The sequence below is a fragment of the Chrysoperla carnea genome, chromosome 1, assembly GCF_905475395.1.
Source record: "Chrysoperla carnea chromosome 1, inChrCarn1.1, whole genome shotgun sequence".
Classification (NCBI taxonomy): Eukaryota; Metazoa; Arthropoda; class Insecta; order Neuroptera; family Chrysopidae; genus Chrysoperla; species Chrysoperla carnea.
In genome coordinates this window covers 113496266-113522560 of record NC_058337.1, presented here as the reverse complement: position 1 = coordinate 113522560, position 26295 = coordinate 113496266, and the positions used below count along the sequence as shown (strand labels likewise).

The window sequence follows — 26295 nt, the reverse complement described above, 5'->3', positions numbered from 1 at the left end:
TGGAAATTTGTGAATGATTTGAAACGTCAATATTAAAAATCGATATTCATTGATATTTTCTGTAATCATTTAAAAAAATATTTTTTATAAATCATAATTATTTCTTATTATTGCTAATTAAGTCAGGGTAATATTTAATTATCACAGTATCACTTGTTGTTAATTGCAATGCAACAACATATAGAATGCCCAAAAGTGAGTTCGGACGTAGAAAGTGAGTTCGTAAATGAGCAACATAGGTCAATTCTATCTTGGGTCCGTAGGACTTATTTTGTAAACCGTTAGGGATAGACCAAAAGTTTAAATGTAAAAATGTTCCATAATGAACTTTTTTCTGAAATATTTTTTCGTAAATATGATTGTTTTTCCGTGGATTAGCAAATTTGATGGCCACTTTCTCCAAAACTTTAAAAAGAGTGAGTCTTGGGATAGATTTTTGAAAAACCAAATAAATATTCTAGAAAATTCTTCGAAAAATATTCGAAATTATCAAAACTATAACAAATGAAGACCGGAAGGCCGCCATCAGTGTGTTGATTTTAAATAACTTTTTTAATTTGTTTAAAGTAATGCAAGCACTGATATTCAGCATTGTCTATACATGGTATTTCAACAATTAATTAAATTTTTATTTTGACTAGTTAATTTTTAAAATGTCTCCATTAATATGAACTACCTGACTTTTAAAACAATTTATAAATCAGACCATGTTTCAAGTTAAATATGGCCGAAGAAATTTCGATCAAATTTCTAAAAACAAAATTTTTCAAAACTTTCTTATTTTTTCGAACAAATCGTAGAAATTTTGTCTTCGAATTTCATCTTTTTTTTTGAGACACTTTGTATGTTTTTATACAGTTTAAAACAACAAAAAATGAACCAATTAAGCATTCTAATCAATACGATATTTAAAACTTACTTTAATATGTATTCAGAAATACGAATATTTTAAATATGATTTATTTTTGCAAATAATATTGTAGTTTAGTGTACATTTTTTTTAATCTTAATAATAATAAAACAAATAATATATCACTAATTATCTCAAATCATTCATAAAACAAAAATTATAATAATATAATTTGTTTATAAATAAATGAAATATTGAGATTAATTTGTGTGTTTAAAATATAATTATTAGTTATCGATTTGATAGGCGCCAATTATTTATTAGTTTTTAAACAAAATTTTTATTTTCTTTTTACTACAGTGCTGCATTTACCATTAATGCAAAAAAGGCCTCCATCCACGCTCTTCGATGCTACAAGGTTAAACTCTTTGATGCTAATGAAAGACATCTATTAAAAAATTTGGACTATGATGTAGTCATAGACGAATTTTCAAAGAGAAGATACAAATTTCCTATTTAAATTAAGAAAAATCTAAATTTTTAATTTACAAATTTCCTTTAAATTTATAAGGATTACAATCTCCTTAAGTGGGTCTCCACCAAAAATAATCCTACGGGTAACAACAGTTGTAAATGCGTCTCTGCTTTACTGTTACAATTTTATTTTATTTTTTTAATGCTCTAATTACAATTTTCATTTTTAATAGTACTTAAAATAATAATATTTTACACAGAAAGAAAGGATTTCTTATCACAAGAACTTTTTTCTTGAGCCAAAAATTTAAAAGGGAGATCAAAATTTTCTCTAAGTTTGTCACAAGAAAGAGTTCTTCACGCAAACAATTTTTTTCTAACTCAAACAAAGTTTTCGTTTTTGTTCCTTAATTAAATATTCTTAACCCAAGCAAACTACGTTTTTTGTGTAATCGGATTACTAAAGAAAAAAAAAATGTTTTTTGCAGGAAAAATAATTTTCAAAATACTTTTTTCTTCAAAAATCCCTATAATATGAGATCGGCCGTATATTTTATCTTTGATATAACAAAGGAAATATTAAAATGCAGAAAACCCCGACGTAAAACTAGAGATTCAAATTAAAAAATATATTTTGTTTATTGTCGGAGCGCAAGGAAGAACTATATCTTAATATAATCAATATACAAATTCATATCTTATATTCTTCCCGGCGCTTCCACATCCATCATGGTCTGAAAGTTATCAAGAAAGTCATCTGTATCATAGTCTGAAAGTTATGAGGAAACTGTTAATTTTCGAACTATGGCCTAACTTTTCATAAAACATCCAATTCGATTTATATAGTGTTCATTTTGCAATTCTGCAATTCAAACTGCTCCGCGATATCATACTTTATATTTGATTTTAGCAGGCATTTCGGAAACTTCGCCATTTTAGAAAATGATTTTTATCCAAATTGAAGACAAATTTATAACACTTAGAAAAAAACCAGAAAAAATTGTTTCGTAAGTTTAACTACGTCTGTAGGGTAATTTTGACCCAAAACACAAAAAAATCGGGTTTTTTTAACGATTAGATGAACGGTTTTTGAGATATCGTTTAAAATGCTGTACGAAAACTTGGATTCCGTAATGATTCTGGTGATATTTCGAAAAATACTATTCTAATCTTCAAATGAGCTGGGTTTATATTGTTTGAATCCTAATTACCCTGAATAACCTATACACACGTATACGGAACAGAAAGCCTCCCTAGGCCTATTTACAAAAAGTATAGTATAAAAAAGTTATCAATTTTTAAAATGTATTTTATTCAACAAAATTCAAATATAATAATTTCTTAATTAATAATTTAAATACAATAAATAATACTAAAATAAAATTTTAAAATTATTTACAAAATACAATAATTCGTTATTGTCTTTTTAAGTTAAAGGAATGTACAAGTATATAATTCTATTTGTTATATGTAACGTCATGTACAATTATGTAATGTATATTGCATATATTAAAATTGTATTTACACCAAATTGTTTTTTATTAAAATCAAATAATAACAATTATTGCAACATCCGACTAGTTAGGTATTATTAATATTAATTTTTAATTAAAAATTGTCGTTTCCTTTAAAAACTATACGTATTAATTTAGTTTGGTTAAATAATATGAAAAATATCCGAAGGGCATGGCTCACGTTTTTAATTAAATTTAATTATCAATGTAAACGATTCTTGACGTTAGCTACATTCTGATACAAGTGTATCAATAAGTTTTATGGTTATCCCATAGATGACAGCGGAAAATTGATGAACAAATTAAAATTATTTGATGAATACTGTAATCTAATTATCCGTTTCGCGAACATGCCCTTATTGGAATGATTTGTAAGGAACAATTTAATGTCTGACAAAAATCTGCAACTATTTAGATAATAAAATTATCACACATTTAAATTTATTGCCAATTATCATTATATCAGTCAAGCAAGTTGCTATTTTGAAAATATTTCAAAGAATACTGAGCATATTAGGAGCTAATTATCGTCCTAATGAACATAACCCATTAAAATAATTTTTTTTGTAAATAATAAGTAACATCACAAGTGGTTTATTCTTTGCTTTATTTTTTAGCGTTTCCTCCTAATATTTCTTGGATTTCTTCCAGTGATTTACCTTTAGTTTCTGGTAATAATATAAAGACAAATGCTGTTGCTAGAACACAACATGCCGCAAAGAACCAAAATGATGTATCGCTACCCAATGCGGTACTAATTTGTTCGAAATATTGTGTAATAAAGAAACCAAGTATCCAACAAAATGATGCTGTAGCTGTTGATGCTAAACTCTTAATATTTGCGCTGAATAATTCACCCATCACTGCCCATGGTAGAGGACCGAAACCTGCAGAAAAGAAAATATACTTAGTTGAGGTTTCCGTAGATGTTACTATATTTTGATTTCAAGCATTTTTCACGCATGACAGGTAAATATAGAGATTAAATATATTCTTTTTAAACAATTCGGGAACACCGTAATTTGGATTAAAAAAAGAACTTGAAAATCGAATTTTATTAAGAAAAAACTGAAATTCGACGCTTATTTCATAAGTTTTCAGGGGAAAAGGTGTATATTTATCTAAATTGGTTTTAATGGAACACTAACCAAGAATTCAAAAGAGAACATAAAGTATATGGAACATAATTTTACTTACCAATACAATATACGATCATATACAAAACTAAAGAAATCACAGGCAATTGTGCTAAAAATCCAGTCAATTCCACATCCCAACGATCTTTTGCATTAAAGCATCCACCCAACAAGAATAAGCCAACTGCCATACCCACACCAGATATTAACAACAACATTCTACGTCCTAACCGGTCTACAACCAATGGTGTAACTGCACTTGAACCGATTTGTACGCATCCAATAATAATGGCATTAATATCAGGATCAACTGTACTTCCAGATTCCTTAAAAATGGTTCCACAGAAGAATAACACAGCGTTTATACCAGAAAATTGTTGGAAACCAACTAATCCACATGATAAAATCAAAGCTTTTTTAGAGCTAGCCGTGGCAAATAAATCTTTAATTGTTCCAGATTGTTTTTTCGTCTCATCTACATTACATTTCATTTGTTCAAGTTCTTTTTGAACTCCATCATTTGATTTACTTCGTAAAAACATTAATGCTTCGGTAGCCTCGTTGCGTTTATCTTTGCCTAATAGATAATACGGTGATTCAGGCATAAAGAAAAAGAATACACAAAAAGCGATTGGAATTGCAACCGATAAATAGGAGAATACTTTAAAGGAAGTATATGCACCAACAGCATACGCCCATAAAATTCCAAACGTGATGAACAATTGCATAAATGATCCTAATGCTCCACGAACATCGTCCTGTAAAAAATAAAAATCTATCAAAATCAAAATTTCTTTTTGGGCAAATCACTAATGACGTCAAGTAGTCAATATGGTAGCCATAAGCAAGCTTAAATTTTAAAAACAATAGCAGTAAGACGGGCAATGAGACTCTCAACTGGCATAAAAGTGCTATTGACATAAAACAATTCTCGCTAGTTATAGCGAACTTGTATAAGCCCATGTCAAAAGTAATGTTTTAAAATAAATAACAAAGAACGGTAGAAACTTACATCTGCAATTTCACCAATGTACATGGGTAAAACTGTAAACACTGCACCAACGGATAAACCCCAAAGAAATCGTGCAATTAAAATTTGTGCAACTGTCGTTGTAGTTGCCATTAAAACCCAGCCAACAATAAATGGTATAGCTGCACCCAATAATACAATTTTTCGTCCAATACGATCAGCTAAATATCCAGCAATAATTGGACCAAACGCAGCAGCTAATGCTAATAAAGATGATATCCATGATTTTTCTGTTAGTGTAATTTGTCGATCTAAAGGACTGTCCGTTTCCCAATTATCGTATAATTTTGGTAGACAAGGTGATGTCCATGTTAAAACACAGCCAGCACTAAAGGCAATCAAATTACCTAGAAATAAATAAAGTCTCAATGTTATTATAATTTTTACTGATGATCTTTGATTGTTTATAACTGTACATAATTTTGAAAATAAGAATTGGAAAATTACTAATTGAAATAACAAACTTTTGCATTTCAAAAGGTTTCAATTTTTTTATATACAATATTTAGGAGAACAATCTTTAAAGATAGGCAACTTTTATAACAATTTTGTACCAACTCCTGCATTGTAGTTGAATTTGATGATTTTGAAATTTGTTATTAAAGTTTTTTGATTTTATGCAAATTTTCACATGAGATAAATAAATATCGTTAAAGATTTAACGAATACACTTATTTAAAAAAATTTTACTACTGAGGGAGATTTTAAAATTTGTATAATCAAAAGAATTTTAATCTTAAACATCGAAAAGATAAAGGTATTCAACAAAGTCGACTATTTTGGGTTATACAAATTGCCTAATTAACTTGTTGATTAGTCACGTAACGGCCGAAGTACTTAAAATCATCATTTTGATTTCCAGACGTCAATATCTTAAAAACTAGAATTGAAAATCTTTTACTCTTACTTATGGCCTTATTTCGCTGAGTTTTAACAGATTCTGGGAACAACCTTAAAGCCGACACTCCTACGAAAATTTATAGCAAGTAAATGAGAATGATTTCATTGAAGAATATATAATAAAAATAATTAATGATGTTTCTTTTAAAAAAAAAAAAAAAAAAAAAAGAAAATACACCTTGAATAAATGAAAAACCTCCCATAAATTTTTCCGAATGAAAACTAGTTTTGTTTCCAATTTTATTTACGTACAATTATCAAACAAGTAGTGCATTCCTCATTAAGTTTACCATTAATTAATCATGAACATGACCTTCGTCAGTCTTAAATCGGATAACTTTCTATTAAAAAGGCGATTTTATTTTATTTTTATTAATCAGTACCTAGTAGTGTGGTTGGCGATTCAAGGCAGATGCTCTTGAAAATTATTCTTCGTAAAAAATCTTTTTGCATTAACTTAGTAAGCATCAAAGGAAATAACTTCTGAACGGCGGTCTGCTCAGAAATAACTCAGAGTAAGTTATTTCCTTAATCACTAAACTTATATTTCCTCCTTATTTATTATAAGTGGTGCGCTGTGTGTAAAAATAAAACAAAAAAAATGGAGATGCGGGGGATCGAACCCCGGGCCTTTCACATGCAAAGCGAACGCTCTACCACTGAGCTACATCCCCTGGTAAAAGTGCAGTGATCAGCTGAGTTGGGTAGATTTAAATCGTTCTATAGAGAATGAAAAAATGTATTTAAATTTGGAATAAAATTTATTATAAGAAAAAACAACAATCATTTTTGGTATATTTGACTAAATTATTTTTTACCTTACAGGTTCGGCTCCGTTCAATAGCCATTCAGAAATTTATATATAGCCATGCGAATTTGCATGTAAATTATTAACAGAATAAGGAAATGGTGTAGTGTTTTATGGATTATTTTAACAAAAAATTTGCCTTTAGCATCGTTCTACCTTGTCATTTTCAATAATTTTAAGTTAATAATTTTTTTAATTGATATCAAAATTTTGCAATTTTTAATTGATTAAGTAATTAAAATTTGGAATTAATTAAGTTAATTCTATTGCTTGCAAAAATTAGAATTTTTTTTACAAGCTAACAGAATAGTGAATATGGGTTATTCTATCATAAGAGATATTTTAGTGAAATTATTGAGATTTAAATATGAAATGAAGAGGTGTACACATTATCCTAGATTCTATATAATTAAATGACATTAAAAGTGAATTTCTACGAATTGACTTACTTATGTTCTATAGTTTTTTGTTTGTTTATCCCAGGAGATTCATGTACCCTCTTCAACCGCCATAACAGTGTCCACTATAGATTCTAATAGTTGCGAATAATGATAAATATGTCTAGTTTATCTGACATTTTTTCTACCAAAATATGGGAGAATGCTTAAGTAGGTACTCATACCACTTCGATTAGAAATAATTTAGATTCGAAGATAAATATAATAAAGTGTGTAAGCGTGTATGTTTTGGTATTCATTAAGTTGGCTTTATAAATAATTAGAGAACAAATAAGAACAATTTAGAATATTTTTTGAAGGAATCACCTGTGGAAATATTTTGAATTTCATTTAACTAATCATAATCAATTTATTATTTTTATATAACAATTGCATAAATATTTATTTTAGTTATGGTAAATTTAAAATCTACGTCATATGTTTATATTCAATTCAAACTTTGCTAAGCTACATTATTATATAATAAAACAATTTGCGCTTAATTATGCTTAGTTTTTGTTTCGATAAAATTTTTGTCTAAGGCTTTGATTTTTAATGGATTTTTGTTATTATCCTAGTACCATGACATGTGAGAGAATTACTCCTTGTTACTCAGAAAAAATAAAAAAAAAGTTACTCAGAAATAATAAAATTCTTTTTGGTTTCTACGCGATGCTTCTGAGTGACAAACCCAAGCTTTGCCCAATACTCACGATATCATTCCATGGTACTTACCAAATAATTGCCAAAAATACAAGAATGCATTCGTAATAAAAAAAAGTCGGTAAGCAGAATCGTTGCGGCTGTTACAAGACACTGGCTAGCAGACAGACACGTTTAACGACTGGGCCTAATAGTGCTTCACAATTCATGCAGACGTTGTCACAGTGGAGAGGAAGTGAACTCATTTGCGTCAGTTCTTTTTTTAAGACCTCTCTAGCCCGAAGTCCGTTAAAATCAAAGCACTCTTGCTGTTCTTATACAGCTTCAAATTTTCTATAGAGCAGTGGCCGGGGGTGGTACCCACTTTTCGTTAACACAACGGATCTGATGGTCTAAGTGTGTTCCACCCCAGGGCAGCTACTCTAACCTTAACCATCATATGCTATGCGCCTTCATTTTTGCTCAGGATTTGTCTCCTAAAAGTTAAAAATTTGGGAACGAGCCAAAAATGATATCTAAACAATCTTAAAAATCTAAAAAAACGTTTGTTTTATGTTCACATTAAATTTAATGATTTCATTCATAAATTAAATTTTCGATGGTCAAGGACAAACTTTACTATGTTTTGCATGCAATAATATAATCATAGACTACCAGTTTATTATCTGCATAGGAAATAGATAGTCTGATAGCCCCCTAAATTGTATTATAATTATTGGTTTGATTTTATGCCAATATGCATGATATTTTAAAAAAAAATTTCGCATGGAGGGTAAGTTCTTTCTTTTCGCACTGATTTCCATTGTATCAAATTACAAATTATATTTGCGAGCGGCAAGTTAGTTTATCGCACTAGCTCTTGTTTATTAAGCTATTAGCCTATCCCTCGAGTGGTAAAAGCACTCCTTCCGTTCTTAGGTAGATATTTCTAATTCCAATTTAGAGTACAATTAACATTCAAACGCACTTGTTGCACAATATACTATTAATTCACTAGCTTAAAATTTCAATAGCAAGGTGTAAAATTAAATTCAGTAGCAAGGTCATCAAATTAAAAAAATTTGTTTTGAAAACATTACAAATGATGAGAGATCTGTATAATGATTACGTACACTCAACGACAAACAAATATTTTCAATACGAGTGCCGTAAGTAAATTATAGAAAATGTTACTGAGTATTATACAATACAGACAGATAGTAGAAAAAAAATGTTATCCCATTGTGCATGTCATTTATCTATCGTATACGAATCAATCAATATTAGAATACTGATGCCTAAATATTTTTAATCATATTATGGCTACGGATAGGCACAAACACGATCTCCAAACAACAACGAAAATATTATTCCGTTCAGCTATTTAAAATTTTAGTTAAAAATCATCAGTTTTCCTAATAACTGGACGAGTCTACTATTTATTTTAAAAGTTTTTTCGAAGATGATGGTTTATATTTTTTGACATTATGGCGCTAAAATCTAAATTGTAAAATCCAAAAGGATGGGTGCGCAATTAAGTGCATTAAAATATTAAGCAAAACTATTTGAACTAAATTGAAAGTGATCTCACCAAAATCATTTTTTCAGCGATGGTTCTTAAAAGAAAAAATTAAAAAAGGTATAATTTCAAGATTGGTTTTTCATTGTCTCTAGCATTTTAAAATCTTTTTATGTCTGTAGAGACACCAAGTTACGATAATAATAGTTTTTTTTTGGTTACATCAACAAGAAATATTATTTATTTAAATATTAAATTATTAAATAATATCTAGTTTAGTATAATATAATATGGCGTAGCTGTTTTCGAAAATTTAAACAATTTAGTTGTGATTTTGTAAATTTAAATATTATAATATCTTTTTAAGTCCTCGGAATCTAAACACAACTAAATTTGCTAGCCTCTAATTCACCATACAAACTGAAACTTTTTACTTTTGTGTTAACGTTAGAATTGTGTAAAAATTAATGCACATTTCATTTAAACACGATGTCTGACATATTTGTCAAAAAATAATTGTGAATTTACACAAGATTTGCACCTCTCGTTTAGCGGGCGAGCGTTTTATTAGCCACGGTAGTAACCAAATTTTTGAAGTCAAGTAAAACCGATATCCACCGCTGATTTATACTGGTCTACTTTATTATACTAAAATACCTGTATGTGGAGAGTTATCGTGGATTTTTTGGACTTATTTGCAAATCAAAATTTATTGTAAATGTGTAGTACTAAGGTAGTCTTAAAATACTGAGACAGGGCTGGGAGAGGTAAGATTTTTAAGTTATGGGTCCACCTAATTTTCTGCGTCGATTTTTGATGGACGCCCAATACGCCACGGTTGACACTGTCCCTTTTTTTAACCTTCGTAAATCTACCTGTGGTACCCTAACTGTGAAAATAAAAATACAAAAATTTTTTTTTTTGTGGAGTCCCTTTTTCAGTGAGATCCTTGTTGGCCAGCTTTATACCTATTGTTTTAATTATTTACAAAAAAAATAAATTATTTGTTTCAACAAATAATAATTACCGTACCTATTGTTTGACAAATTGTTGTTTTTTTTCCAATTTTTTAATTTGTTTATAGTTTTTTGAAAAATTGGTTTTCCAAGGCTATTATTGCCATATTATTGTTAGAGCAATCAAAAATCGTTTCAATTGGATTTATTCGAATGTAATTAAATTTTTAAATAACTTCAAAAATTTTTTTCTAGAAATAAAATGCGTAATTATGTATCAAATACGTATTTGAAATTATAGAAAAATTTTCAGTTCTAGCAAAAAATTGTTGGTATTTTAATTTTTTATAACTCATATTTCTTCAATTAATTTAAATACATTTAACTTTATCACAAATACGCAAATAAGCTTTGACGCAGAATAAATGTTGAAATACCTCCATTAATATGGGGGGCGTTTTAAGTACGAAAGATTGAATTTCATTTCTATCTGTATGAATGCATATTATTTGTACTAGATGTTTTCGATAATAATATTTTTGCAAAAAACCATTTTGAATGTCTTAAATAGTTTTAGAAATAGTTCAAACATTTTCCAAGACTCAAAGTCATTTTTAAAATCAAAAGAATAATTTAAAAATATTCTGATAAACTTCAGGCATTGAATTCCTTGCGTCAAATGAAAAAAATAAATAAAATTTCGAGATACAGAATGATAAAGTTTAAAAACTTACGTTTGATATTGGTAAATAAATTATTAATTTGTTATTCCTCATTGTCTAAAAGAACTTTGGTTTACAGATGGATGTAGTTACCTATATTAACTTACCTGTTCAAACCGTAAGTCAATATAGATAAATACAACGATCTGTTAACCAATCAAAATTGGTATCAGAGGAAAGATAATTTAATTATCAAAATAATGGTTTAGGTTTGCCTTTACAAAACCGTTATGGAAGAAAAATTGATTAAAATTAATTTAATATGAAATAGCCATGAATACTTTTCGATAGAAAAGCTATCATAGGCGTGTTTATCAATTAATATAATTTCGTAAAAATTATGTCTCCTCTGATTATCAGATGGGTGAAGGTCGCCCTTATACCGTCCTCTGTTCTAAAACACAAAAATTAAATAAAAAAAAGATTTGATAAACTTATGGTTAAGACTTTTAGTTTTCGAGATATAAAATTTTGAGAATATTGTACTGACATTTTTTGTTTGAATATCTCAAAAATGAAATTTCTTTTGACTATATGTTAACTTGATGATTTATTCTTATTTTTGTGTAAGGAATCTCAGATATTTCTTACAATTATCATATTTTGGTTTAAAATTTCGTGTAACTCGAAAATGAAAGGTTTTAGACGATATGTTCATATGAACTTTTTAGTTATTTTGATGTAAGCAGTTCTTATTGAGGTTTTTTGAATCACCCTGTATGTGCTAATTTTGCCCCACATAAAAACGTTATTAAAATAATTTTGTTTTTTGCAATTATGTTATAATTCTATGTTTGCTATCAGCCTACAATAATTCAAATTCTTATCATTCCTACTAAGTAGCTTATTATATTTTGTTATTAAATACAATGTCAAACAATCAGATAAATTTTTGTAGGAAATCATTCATAAAATTCAATCAGGGTATCCTACTATTATGCATTTAAAGCGTTCTATATAAATATTTTCATTGATCTACCAAAAAATTTTCCATTCTCCAGTTAATTAACAAACTAATTTTTTGAACGATTTGTTTTTTCATTAGCAGAGATCATAACTATAGTTTTCAAAAGAAATAAAAGCCAAAGACCTCAACCTTTCTTGTACCATGGTATTTCTCAAATAAATTTTGATTAGTATCAATTTCGAAAAAGGTCTTTCTACTGTGCCAGGAATGGTGAGAAATAAATAACAAGCAGTTATTATTTCTATAAACACACTACATGAAGAAAAATTTTGGATTAGCGGGTATGAAAACATTTCATTTCGAGTTGTTCTAATATTTATTAAAACATCTTTGAAATAAGTTCTGAAACGTCTTCTAAATATTCGGCATAAAAATTTTCTCCAAAATTAAAGAAGCAAATCATGCGAAAAAGCTAGGACATTTTATGAAAGATAAGTTTTCAGCATTGATTTTGTGCTTTGATTGATTGGTTTGTGCTGCGAGGATTTACAAATTTGATCAGGGAGCCCCCAAAAAAGAGATAACGATAATTAACATGATCATTTTATACTAATGAAAACAGTCTTCAATTTGTATACGTTTTCCCAATTTAAAAAATGTAAAATATTTACCAAAACTGCTCAATTTCAAAATAAAAAAGAAATCAATGCCTAGATCCGTAGAAATACCACGCGATATAAACCATTGAATGTAAACAAAATTGAGGGGTGTGTCTAAGAGGGGGCGAGGTTAAAATTTATTTTTCTTGCCTTAATTTCAAAGTTTATTATTTATTATTTAAAATAATAATAAAATAAAAATACTTTAGAAAGCAAAATATTGATAAAAAATGCTATTACGTAAATTATAAAAAAAAAATTTTTTGTTTTTGTATTCATAAATATTATGATTATTTTTTGACGAAAATTGTTTATAAAAATAAAATTGCAAAATAAGTGTTCAAAATAAAAAATTTGCTTTTTATTTATTATACGAATTTTTAAATATAAATTATGAAAATAACAAAAAAAAACATATATGAACAAGCGAAAACAAACAATTGACTGAGTTAATTATTGAAATACCATGAAAAGACAGTGTTGATTACTCTATCCCATTACAATTGTATGTATGTGTAACATACATGTTACACATACATAACTGATATTCCCATATAATACATACTATACAATTAACGCCTAATTTGCGCTCTCACGCGTAAACAGTAATGTTTACGAAAAAATCTTTAAAAAAGTTGGATAATTTTTTATAAGGAATATTTTTTACTTTATTTTTTAAACTTTTGTTCTATCTCTTATGGTTTACTTGATGGGTCCTACGGACCCAAGACCCAATTGACCTATGTTGCTCATTTACGAACTAGACCTCACTTTTTACGCACTGAATACATTGTAAAAATTTCAGCTTGATTTCTTTTTTCGTTTTTGAGTTATCGTGTTGACAGACAGACGGACAGACGGACAGACAACCGAAAATGGGCTAATTAGGTGATTTTATGAACACCTATACCAAAATTTTTGTTCATAGCATCAATATTTTTAAGCTTTACAAACTTGGGACTAAACTTAGTATACCTTGCATATTACATATATGCATGGTATAAAAATGTTTAATATATTTCCTGTATTTTTATTTTAAATGAATGAATTTTCGCGTGTTGATATGAAAACATCACATGTGACTACCGTAAATATTATTGGCTGTTGGACCTGTTTAATACCCCAAGTTGATTAACAAATTATATTCTGATTATGAACCTTAACAGCGTTTTAGTATGGAGCTGTGGATGATCGTGTAATTATTATTGTCAATGCTTTTTATAAAAGCGATAATTTTGAAATTATACAATTCCTTGAATGGTTTTGAGTTTGTCAGAACTGAGCGCCCGATTAGTTAATTGGAAAATACTTCTACAATGAAAAGTCCTTATCAATCATTTTTCTGGTCATATACAAAATTTGATTAAAAGTGTATTTTAGAATTAATTTTGTTTAAACAATTGTTTGAAATAATGTAACGTTAATCAATATTTGCTTCTAATAACAAATACAAAATATACATTTAACACCCAAGTTCAATTATACGTAATTTTGTATGGTTAAAATCGTTTTCACGATTATTTTCATAAATAATGAAAATTATTAATGAAACAAAACTCATAAATGCATGAAACGTGTAATAATAAGAATTATTTTTATTTTTAAACCGCTTTTTAATGTTTTACTTCAATGAAATTAATGGAAAATCAGAGGAAATCGACATCGCTAAGCTGAAAAAAAACTGTCTAACTAATTTCAAATATTGTTGTTTTGAAATGCAACATAGACTTAAACAATCTTTTTTTGATTGGTTCTAACACTTATAAATATTATAACAAAATACTGATGTGATGAGCAAGTTGATTAGGTATATTTATTAATTAAAAAAAATAGATTTCCCCGAGTCGGATTTGAACCGGCGACATATAGATTACTATGATTTTAGTGTCTTGTTGTTCCTATGTCCAAAAATATCTTATATATTTTTTGTCTATTAATAACAACAATCCTCATGTGGTTGGCTCAACTCCACACTGGTAAGACATATCAGGTATGTGTTTGTACTTGTTCCAATCATTAGGAAATTGTTTGAAAGTATTTTTACTCTATTTCAATATGAAACGACCAACTTCGAGATGAGGTTGTCATTATTTTAATTTTTTGTCGATGTAGTAAATACGCGAACTAAAAATGTTCAAAAATGTCAGAGACAATCAATGCTTCTACAATTTTTTGTTAACAACTTTATGCTGTCGAAAAACCTCTTCGCACAATTTCGTGGAAAACTACTTTAAGTCTCATATCATTGGAAATACCTAAATTCATTATCTAAACAAGAAAAATACCTACTTGCAACTTATTGCGGCGTAGCATCATTATTTGATGAGCTTGAACTTGAATTAAAATTATGATCATTAATTCAAGAGTCACTCATGTATATTCTGTTATTAATTCCCTCAGTTAATGACGAAATATGCACCGAACATAGAATTATAATAATATACTTAATGCTGTCAAATTACCTTATCGAATTAAAAATTATCATACAGGTATAATTAGTTTGAGAAATTATAATTATTAAATATAAATATAAAAATGTCACGTTGCAAAAAATTTATTACAATGTGAAACATTAAAAATGAACATTTTTTGAAAGTCCAGACTTTTTTTTTCTTTAAAATTTTTAAAAAATTTTATATTTTTTATCGATTACTTCGTTAATTTTAAATTTATAATTTTGGTCAAAGAGTTCAAATCAAGATTCATGATTGACTCTTAGATATGGTACGCTTTTCAAAAAATGCTAAAGTCACGTTAGATAGGTACTGATAAATTTTCATCGTCTGCTGGACTTGCATTTATCGATGAGCCAGTATCGTTACAGACAGTAAATGGCTGCCTGTGGCTTTGCGAATTACGTTTGATCCCAATTTATGATGCTGTACAATAAGGGTTAATCATTGTGACGAATTGGCCATATTACCCATAAAAATGTAAAACTAGACTTGATGCTATGGCAAAATTTGAAAGTGAAATTAAAAATTGATTAAAAAACCAAAAAGTTATAACCAATCGAAAATTACATTCAATGGTTGGCCACTTCCTTTTAGCAAAACAAAGTTTTATATGTAATCTCTATGGGATATCTTCCTCTTTGTATAATTAGGAATTTGAAACGTTCATATTTTGCATACTAGTGAAGATTTTTTAAAACCAACTTCACTTTTCTATTCATGAAGTGAGAAATCTTCATCTAGAGTGATACAAAAAAAAATTATTCCAATTTCCTATTCTTCAAGTGTCAAATTCTTGCATCTTTAAAATGGGCTACATCATAGGCTACATAATTTTAAGTAGGCTTTATGATATTTAATATGTTGCGTATATGCAGAGGTGTGGAAATATTTGCTGTTTTTGTTGGAGTTTAGGATAATTGTTTCGAAATTTTCATAGCGAATTTCGTTAACTAATACAAAACGATCTTGAAATAATATTAATTCCAGCGCACAAAGAAAAATGGACAGCTCTAGCTCATGGTTATTAACACGTTTTTTTCCAATCAAATATAATTATTATTATTGACTTCTACTAAAAACTTGAAGAATAAAAAATAATTTTCCAAAGCAAGGAAAAACTTGATTTTGTAAATTGATTAAAAGAATTTTCCATAACAAATTGTTGTCTAAAATTAAAAATTTTCCAAAACCTGATTCAAATTAAATTAACAACATTTCTTCAATTCGTATTGAATATAATTATAATTATAAGATATTGAAACCCAACAAATTATTAAAAAATATTAGAATTTTTCTGAAACGATAAAATGTAGCTAATATGAAATTTTTGCTTATATTTATTTACTTTTGGAATGATTTTAATTTTAATTTCACTTTTTGTCAAGTATTTTTGCGGTATTTTCATATTTTGTTAAGAAATGGGCAAAAAAAAACTTAATCCATACACCATATTACAAATGAATATAGATCAATGCATTTAAATTTGGTACGGAATGCTTGAGCAATAGTTCATTGAAGCCAATTTATTTTAATAGTAATTCGTTGTCATAACGATATTATTCAGTTAAAAGTTTAAAAATAATCTTTCTTTCATGAAAATAATCAAGTTTTTTTACTCCAGCATTTCTTTAACTACCCTACTCCGATATAATATCTAGTAAATTAACCGCGCGAATAAACTGTTATACCATTGACTGTCATTTTTAATTTCAAGATCACGGATTTTAAATATATTATTATAAATTTATTTTTATGTATTTTTTTTTTTTAATATTTAATTTTATTTATTTATTAATTATTTAAAAATATTTCCTTATTTAAAACACCACTAATTTTTATGAGGTTTTTTTTTTAGTTTATTTTGATTTATGTAATAAATTTTTGTTGTATTTTGAAAACGAATATTAGTTTTCGTTATGTAATCGCATATTCAGGCGATTTTATATTCAAGTGTGGCTTCAAGAATTAACTTTCAAAATTCCCTGGCGTTTCCCGATTTCTATTTCCCCATTGTAAGTGCCATTATAGAGATTAGCTTTCCTCATTATAGAGATTAGAGATTAGAAATCATTAGGTTGGTCAATATTCATAGAATTTCAGGCAATATCTCCAAAACTGTACTTTGGGGTACAACTTATCCACAATTTAGAATTCCGTTTCGTCAATTTTTTGTATTTCAGTATCTTAGTGATACAATAAATTTTGAATAATATTTAGAAAGCACTTTCATACGTCCGTCGACGTCAAAGCTCTCTTGCTGTTCTTAAACAGCTCCAAATGGTTCATGGAGTAGTGGCCAGGGGTGGGCCAACCCTCTTTCGGTATCACAACGGACCCTATGGTCTAAGTGTGTCCCGCCCCAGGACAGCCGTTCTAACCTAACCTCACCTTCATACGTTAGGTAATTCACAATAACATTATTTAAATCCTCTGCCGAAATGTATTAAACAGTATTCAGTCCAAAACTAGCGTGCGTAATGTTTCTGGAACACTTTACCTAAGTTTATTACATTTTATAACTATTTTTTTACATTCTAACTCACTTTTGACGACAAGGCGGCAAAAATTGACTTTCAGTCTGCTTCTTTGTTACGCACTGAGCCATGGAATGCTCGATTTTAAGATATCGTAAAATTAACATTCGCAAGCAGATTAAGCAATTTTTTGTATACGATCTATGAAGTAAGTCTTCATGGCAAAATAATTAATCGTTAAAATATCAAAAATATGTTTTCAATTTTTAATTTGACTGAAGCTGAAAACAGACTTGTATATAAACACGACATAAAAAAGGTAGACTTATTTATCAAAGAATTGAACTAACGCGTTTTGCTTTTCAACTGTTTGAAGTATACAAAAGAGCATTTATACCGTTTAGGCGAACGGCAGTAATGTTAAGTTAGTAAAATTTATATATTTTCCTTAACATCATAGATTAAGATTCTGACCTCAAACTGAGGTCAATTACGTATATTTTTTGACGTCATACTTTTCACTGAACACATCAGCGTATCGTTAATCATCACTGCGACTATCTGTTGGGCTTTAGCTGATTATTATCGCCTACAAACAGATTTTCACAACATTCTGTGTCACGTTCAACGTTATCAATGTTATTAAATTAATATAAATAATAATTATACACAAATACTTTAATATTTTAAATATTTGAAAATATTTCAATAATAATTTTCAAAAATTATTTCAGTATAAAATAGTTATTACAATGTTATTTAAATTTTTTTTCAAATATTATTACTTTTTCTTTGCTTTGTCTTCTTTCAAATAAAAAAAGCGAAGTGGGTGGGGGAACTCTAAGTAGAAATACTTTTCATAGTAAAAGTTCAATTCTAGAGGTTTCTCGGAATGTCGAATTGAATGTTTCCAAAAAATTCAAAAGTTTATAAGAGCATTTTTGGTTACGATTTACAATTTTCGTTGGCGAATTCCATTAGAAGGCATAAAGTCCTCCTATATTTAGCTGATTTTTCGAGATATAAAAGTCTCAGAATAAAAGTAAGTAATTATTTGCGTTTTATTTAAAAGGTTAGTCAAGAATCAAGGAAAGTAAGCCCATAAAAACTAAAGTATTCGAAAAGTAAAGTTAAAACCGAAAAAAACCGGTAATATTTATATTAAGCAAATATAACAAACATTATCAAATTAACAGTAAGAAAATCACAATTGCTTTTTGCTATTTAGTACCTAGTCGACGAGAAGTAATAAATTCGGCATTTAAACGACAAATGATATAAAAAAATATTAAATTAATAATTCAAAGAAACCTCCGACATAATACGATGTCTGATCAATTTTTTTGTTGCATCATAGATCCTAAACAGCTGAACCGATTTCGATTTATTTTTTGACAGGTAATTTGATCGAGAGTATTTTTAGTTATGTTTCAACCAAGTCTGGTCATCCGTTTTTATCGGATACAGAACCCTAAATTTGCACTCGAAACATAGCTAAAAACACTCTTGATCAAACTACCTTTGAAACAAAAACAAAAAAATTAAAATCGGTTCATCCGTTGAGGAACTACGATGAAACAAACAAACACACAGATACGCAGACACGTTAAACTTATAATACCCTTCTTTTTAGTTGGAAGTCAAAAATTGAGTATCATAAAAAGTATTAAACATTTACTCGCGTACAAAAGACATTAGTATAAAAAGTTAGTAATGAAGTCAAGCTTTTAAAATATTTTATTAGAATTTTTTCAAAATACTCGATAACACAATTTACTTTAAGTAAAAACTTGAAAATTTGCCATAATTTGCCAATCTAAGGAAATGATTTCGATTTTCAAAAAACATTAGAAAAAATTTTTTCGTCTTTTGTTATTAAACAAATTAATTTAACCAATTATAAATAAAATTTTCCCGAAAACTATTTTCATTAATTCTGGAAACTCTGTTTGGACCGATTTCGACTTTATCACACAACAAAACAAAAACTTTTCGATGAGTTAACATATCGAAGGTATAAATTCATACCAGTGGACCGAATTTTCCACAAAATTAACTTTACTCATACCAATAAGTTAAAAATTTCTGTGTAAACTAGTTATTGAAAATTTAAAAAAAAATCGGAAATAAATTAAAGTTAATTCGAAAAAAAGTAATCAATCTAGTGGACCGATTGAGATAATTTCACAACAACAACAAAAAAACCGCAGATTTTCAACGTGCAAAAATTTGTTAATTTCTTTGAAAATAATTTGTCGACAAAATAAACAAAAAAACGTTAGATCGAAAGTAAAAAAAAAAAACTTTTTCAAAACACTCACCTGTACCAGCTGCAATATATTGTCGTGCTTTACTCCCACTTTCCATAACGTATGTTTGTGAAGTATTCTGTTGCCGATGTAAATTTGTATTTGAACTATTTTCAATTCCACCACCACCACTAGTTATTATATTTTCGCTATTATTTATGTTCTGAGACACTAACTCGTAATCATATGGACGCTGACCGTTTCTTTCTGCCATCGGCTCTTGATGCGCGGGGCGACAGCTCCCACTTCAAATATAAAAGATATAAACATAATTATATATTTATTATTATTATTATTATTATTTTTTACAAGCTAACATTTATATATGTGTGCAGAATTAATTTTTACTATTTGTTAATGAAAATTTTTTTTAGCTTTGTTTTATTATTAACAATTATTGAATTTTAATTTTTTTTTATTGCTCTGATACGAGGTTGTACACGTTTTTTCTAATTATTAAAAGGCGATAGATTATTTGTTTGTTTTAATCAATGATTTGCATATAAAATTGGATATAAAAAAAAACCGGAAGTTCTGATCTGTTTTCTATGCAATCAATTTAATTTATTTGTAAACTTAAATTATGGAGATAATTCTGTAGAAAAATAATAAAAGAAATTTTGGAAAAGTGTACTTTAAAACAAGTGAAAACAAACATTTGATTGAGTTAATTGTGGAAATTAACTTTCGATCGCCATTTGTTTGGTTTTCCAAAATTTAAGAATATATTTTCTAGAATTTTTTTCTTTTTTTTCGAGAATCTAACACAAGACCACTAGCTAAAGCTCCCAGAGAATTTTCAATTGCTTGCCTTTTATCGTTTTGGAGAAAATAGACACCAAAGTTTCGTCCTAATTTGCGCCCTCGCGGGTAAACAAGGATGTTTACGAAAACATGTTTCATGCAAAAGTTGTTTAGTTTCCTTATAAGGAACATTTTTTACATTTAAACTTTTGTTCTATCTCTAACGGCTTACAGAATGGGTTCTACGGACTCAAGACCCAGTTAATCTGTCTTGCTCATTAACGAACTAAAAGTCACCTTTTTCGTTCTATGAGTACGCTTTAAAAATCTTCAGCTTGCTATCTCTTTTCATTTTTGAGTTATCTTGTTTACAGGCGAACAAACGAAAATGGTCGAATTAAGTGATTTTATGAACACCTATATCAAAATTTTTTTCGTATCATCAATATTTATAAGCGTTAAAAACTTGGAACTAAAATTAGTATACCTTGATGTATATTTCATGTATACAGAGTATAAAAAGCGAAAAAAATATGATTATTTTGGAAAATTTAACTAGACTTTCAAACTAGAACTCACAAAAAAGTTTTTATTTACACACTAAATATTATGCCAATAATTTACACATGTGAGTTCATGTTTGTGAACAAATCTAAGAAGTCGTATTTTACTCATTTAACCTTAATATAATATCCTCGCCAATCAATTTAATAAAGTGGTAACCTCACTGGAAAAATTATCCACACAAGAAATACATTTCGATCGTCGAGAAATTTTCTGGATCCAATTAATTTTCCGATTTTGCTTAGTTTACAACCAAAAATTTCAAATTCAATCATATCCTGCATTGGTTAATATTCATAAACGATTAACTTTTGTAGAAGCGAATCATTCAACAACAACAACGTATGTCCTTAGTCCTTGGCAAAACAACTTTCGAAATTTTTAGGATATTTTATGATAGGGTAGTTTACCAAATGTTTATTTGTTTCATACGGGTTGAAAACGAAACATCTTCAATAGAGTCCTTGAATAAACAACTTTCGAATAATGGTTAAGAATTATTATTTTGATAACATAAATTTTTATTTGCTTATGTTGTCTAGCGTGCGGTTTTCAGATTAAATAATACTTTGATTTATAAAATCACAGTTTTTAGAGTGATTAAAATCTAATCCAGACTTATGTAATTAATTATAAATGGAAATATTTTGTAAATTTATCTATTTTTTTTGTTGAATTAGAAGTAATTTGATTTTATCAATAAATTTTTAATACTTTTTATCATTAATGAAAACGATCTGTTTTAATTATGCCTATAAATGTTTTCAATAGTTGATATTAAGAGATTTTTATATGTCTCAACTGCACCATGAAAAAAAACTACGAAAATTAACCTCCGGAGAGCCAAGTTAAACAAGAAGCAGTTTTTAAAGCTAAAGTCTAAATAATATAATTTAATGCTAAATTTGAAGTAATTAAATAAAAAACAACCATAACTTGAGTCCATAACAAAATAATAAAATAATAATTCCAAATCTTGTACCTACTACAATACCTCCCGAAAAAAAAAATTGGAAAAACTACTCATACAATGCTTAGACTTTAATGACGCATAACATAAAAATGACATAGTTCCCAAATAATTTGAGCCATCAAAATTTATGAAGCGTGACCGGAAATTTAACAAGGAGTGGCTTTTGTTTTTGGTAATTATTACAATGAAATTTTCCACAATTACTGTATATCCACGTGATTGCAACAGATAGAAAGCTATGATATCATATCATACTGTAATAGTTATCTAAACCACTTAAGTAATAGCTGATAACGGAACTTAAAACAAATAATTATAATTTTTTGACATTGCAATAAAAACATTTTTTTTTTTCAAATACTTTCGTCAATTTTGAATCGTTATCACAATTTGATAAAAAAATTTAGAAGTAGCCTCAATTTTAAAAAGAGTAGCGCGTTATTTATTGATAAATCGATCGGTAAAATAATAGTATTTAAAAACAAACAGTGTAAATAAACTACTTCAAACTTGAATAGGGCATAATAATTATATGAAGCAACTTTTTTCGATTATTTTATGAAGTAGGTATTGGGAACACCTGATCAATCTAGATTTGCTTTTGAAAAGTAACATTTTTAACAAATAAAAATATTAGAAGATAAAAATTTCAAGGTTTAATTTTTGTTTAATATTCAAACCAAATTATAATTGTCTCCAAAAAGTTATGACTTGAATTTTTAACTAACTTCCGATTTTTGAAATGTTTCAAAAGGACATTTAAAATTTGAAAAATCTTACCATGAACTCGATCATAAATTTTATATTTTATGTTAAAATATTTTTGAATAACTTTAAAAAAACCGACTCCGGTTTCCAATAAGTCGTGCTTGTAATCAGAGGTCTACAGTGAAACTAATATTTGAGTGTCTACTTTCGGCATTTTACACCAAGCAGAATTAAAGGCCTCCGACTATACGGCTTATTGAACATTGGAATTATCATCAGGACTTTCTCGGTACCATAATAGCTTAAACCATTAAGACGTTTGTGCCACATATAAACCATAGCGGATATTATGGTACCAAAAGCTCATTATATTCGTGTTTGAAAATTAGTCTATCGTATTTTAACCCGACAATCCTTACTTTTCTAACCTAATTTGTTAAAATTGGCTAAGTGTTTCGGTTTCACAGCGTAACAACTAGATAAACTTTAAGGAATTCTACGTCCTCATTATTGGTTTTTTGGGGTAATCACCTCTAATTCTATGTTAAGCGATCTATTATCACGCTTCTACCGGTACCTCAGTTTTTGAAATTAGTTGAGGTGTTAGACCCATCCAGCAGAACAGCGGAAATTGAAAAAAGTTTCGCTTTTTGAGTAAATTCGATATCAATGTGCCAAATATTTTCGGAATCTCCATGAAAAGGGCTTTCCTTTGATATATATCTTGTAAGAATAAGAACTAAAAAATGTTTACTTCCGAGGGAATTTTTCCGTAAACGGTCGCCATTTTGGTTATTTTGTAGCATAAAATATTCTATACCCTCCAGATTATTACCTCCATACTATTGATACTACAGTTGTTAAAATCAATCCCGGCATATTTTGTTTGAACAACTAAAAGGCCAGCCACAGATAGGTATATGAAATATCCTCCGTTCGTCGGGTAAAAACTACTTTATGTCATTTATCTTTAAAGCAAAATTTTTTTATTGTTGGCAACTTAACTGTTAAATAAAATTGGCAAATTTATATTTAGCTCTTTGGGGTCAACAATAATATTATCATATTTAAATTTTTTGTTGTTATATTTTTTAGATATAAACTTTTCCACATTGTAAAAGGTTAAATTTGGTTTTTTTGTTTTAAAATTTATTTTTATCCCAAGCTAAGAAATAATTGATTAGAATTTTTTATCAGAGTGTTTGCATAATAATATTTGAAATTTCATAATTAAAACGTATTTATAGAAAATTTATACAAAATGCCAACGTTGTAGTTCGATAAAGAAGCAATAGATTTGCAGTATCAAATATCAATCGCCAGTGCTGCAATGTATAGGTATACTGTGATTTAAACGTTAGTTTGTCAAATAGACACCGTTTTCACTGTCGGTCGAGTCGTTTCGAGCAGGGCGAGCCTTTCCTAAATTTTATCCTGATCGATATCGCCTTCTTTGAGGTGCCGATCGAAGCGTAATAGCGGCAATGTGATCCAAAAAGAATATCATAACATTCGGTTGAGTCGTTTCGAGTCGGTCGAGTTTTTCGTGTGGAGTTTTTCTCAAGGGTCGCACCAGATTCTATCTACGGCTTGTTTCAATAGGTTTCATTAGTTTTTGAGCTTGATCATCACCTTAGGAATTATCACCACCTTAGGAATTCACAAAAATCCTTATTGCTCACCTACAGTGTCAAAGAAATCCACATGCAAATTTTTAATGTCCTAGCCCCAGGAGTTGGGGTTTGGACCTTTTTCTTGCTTAAAGTTTACCAATTATAAGCATGTTTACGGTTGACATTGAGAGGTGTAGATTAAAGCAAGTCACATGAGACTTTATAGGTGTTTCTGCGTAGATATTAACCAAATAAGAAGCATAATTTGAATTTAATTTTTTTTTATTAAACAAATTTTGACAGGAATAAAATAACACAAAACATACTTCACTCTTGATGTTCTTATATCCAGGATTACGTTACTATTCACGATAACATCAACAAATGAATTGCAAGGAAAATTGGAGCAATCGAATATGGGTAAGCTGTCTTAAGTTTAAGCTCTGGGCTGAATTCGAAACTCGGAGGTTATAGATTCGAGCCCTATAACCGATTAATTAATATTAAAATGAGCAAGGTTTTTTCTATATTTTTCATCCCATTTCTCTACAGCAAGAAAGCTTAGAATCGGTCATAGCCGGTAGAACCGGCATGGTAGAATGGAGACAATTGACAATTTTTGTACTATTTTATTGAATTGATTTTCCCAAAAAGTCAAGGATAATGAGAGAGAGTCGCCTCCTTCCCCCCAATAGCCACGCCTATGGTCAAAACTATCAAGCATTTTATAATTTTTTTCTTATTCCAATAAAAAAACTGATTAATCGTCCAATTACTAATGAAGTTAATAAGATTAAAAGACAGTCATTAATTATTAATCGCTGGCTAATCGATTATTTATCATGAATATTGAACGACTAATGCAGCAATAAAAAAAAGGGGCAAAGTACCAACTAGTTTTTTTTAAATCCGAAATTCTTGGTTTTATTAAAGATTTAAACCCTGATCAAGATTTGAACAAAATACCCTTAAAACGAAGACGATTTTAATTATAGTTAATTTTCATTAATTTTATTTCTACACAATTTCGATCAAATATGCTGATTTAAAAAACAAAATAAACAAAATTGCTTTTTTTTGTAAAATATATCAAATAAATTAAAAAAAATTAATTTTCATTAAAAAAAAGGAATAATTTCACTTATAATTCAGCAAAAGTTCAGATTAAAAATGAATATATTAACTATAGGCAAAACGCGTGCTACACTTAATTAATTTTGCATAAAATAATCATTATTTGTGCGAAATAAAAGCAATTTGTTAATAAAATTATCAAACTTTAATTTTTATAAATGATTTTAAAATATGTATAAATTAAAATAAATTATTTTATAAAAAAAATATTTCATTTTTTCCCATTAAAATTAAATTTCAATTTTTCCCATTAAAATTAAAAGATTTATCAAATATTTGCCCTATTAATTATTAATTTTCGTACAAATAATTGCCGCAAATTTTGAATTTTTGTAAACAATTATTCCATAAGCAAAATCTTTCAAAATAATTAAAATGTTTAATAATGCCCTTAGATTAAGGCTTTAAAATAATTCACAAAACTTACAATATCGTCACTTCGCGCTCTTTTTACCAGAAAAAAAAAGCCAAAAAGCAAGCCACAAAAAATAAAATTTAAATAAAATAAATAATAATTTTTAAACTCACACAATTTAAACAAAATAAATAAAACTCAGAAATTAACGAATATGAGACAAACGTTGTCGTATTTATATATTTATTATTACAGAAATTTTTTATTGAAAAATTGAAAAATAATTTTGAAAATTATCTTTTATATATATCTACATTATCAGCGCGATTTTTTCTTTAAATAAAAAATTTTATTTAACGTGTGAAAACGTTTTAGTGGTAGGGATGTATTATTATTAATTTTCTATTTTGA

The 26295-nt window shown here is 28.0% G+C and overlaps 1 protein-coding gene and 1 non-coding gene across 3 annotated transcripts; both read right to left on the bottom strand.

Annotated features, from left to right (window-relative positions):
• Positions 1-2896: 2896 nt before the first annotated feature.
• Positions 2897-26150, bottom strand: LOC123291133 (facilitated trehalose transporter Tret1-2 homolog). 2 transcript variants are annotated; one of them, XM_044871601.1, is made up of 5 exons: positions 26058-26150; positions 19806-20038; positions 4987-5351; positions 4036-4732; positions 2897-3725 (listed from the first exon to the last, which is right to left on the bottom strand). In XM_044871601.1, exons 2-5 carry the CDS (start codon positions 20005-20007, stop codon positions 3445-3447), a joined length of 1545 nt encoding a protein of 514 aa, XP_044727536.1. In that variant the 5' UTR covers positions 20008-20038; positions 26058-26150; the 3' UTR covers positions 2897-3444. The 2 variants fall into 2 exon arrangements, with proteins under 2 accessions (XP_044727536.1, XP_044727537.1); XM_044871602.1 differs by having other exon boundaries at positions 25957-26077.
• Trnaa-ugc lies at positions 6507-6578 on the bottom strand. The gene has a single exon. It is a non-coding gene; the product is annotated as a tRNA-Ala (tRNA).
• Positions 26151-26295: the final 145 nt, after the last annotated feature.

Coding starts and splice junctions, on each gene's coding strand:
- LOC123291133 (XM_044871601.1), bottom strand. CDS start 20,007: ATGGCAGAAAGAAACGGTCAGCGTCCATATGATTACGAGTTAGTGTCT. Junction 5,352..19,805: donor ATATATTGCAGCTGGTACAG/GTGAGTGTTTTG, acceptor ATTTATTTCTAG/GTAATTTGATTGCCTTTAGT. Junction 3,726..4,035: donor TATGATCGTATATTGTATTG/GTAAGTAAAATT, acceptor TCTTTTCTGCAG/GTTTCGGTCCTCTACCATGG.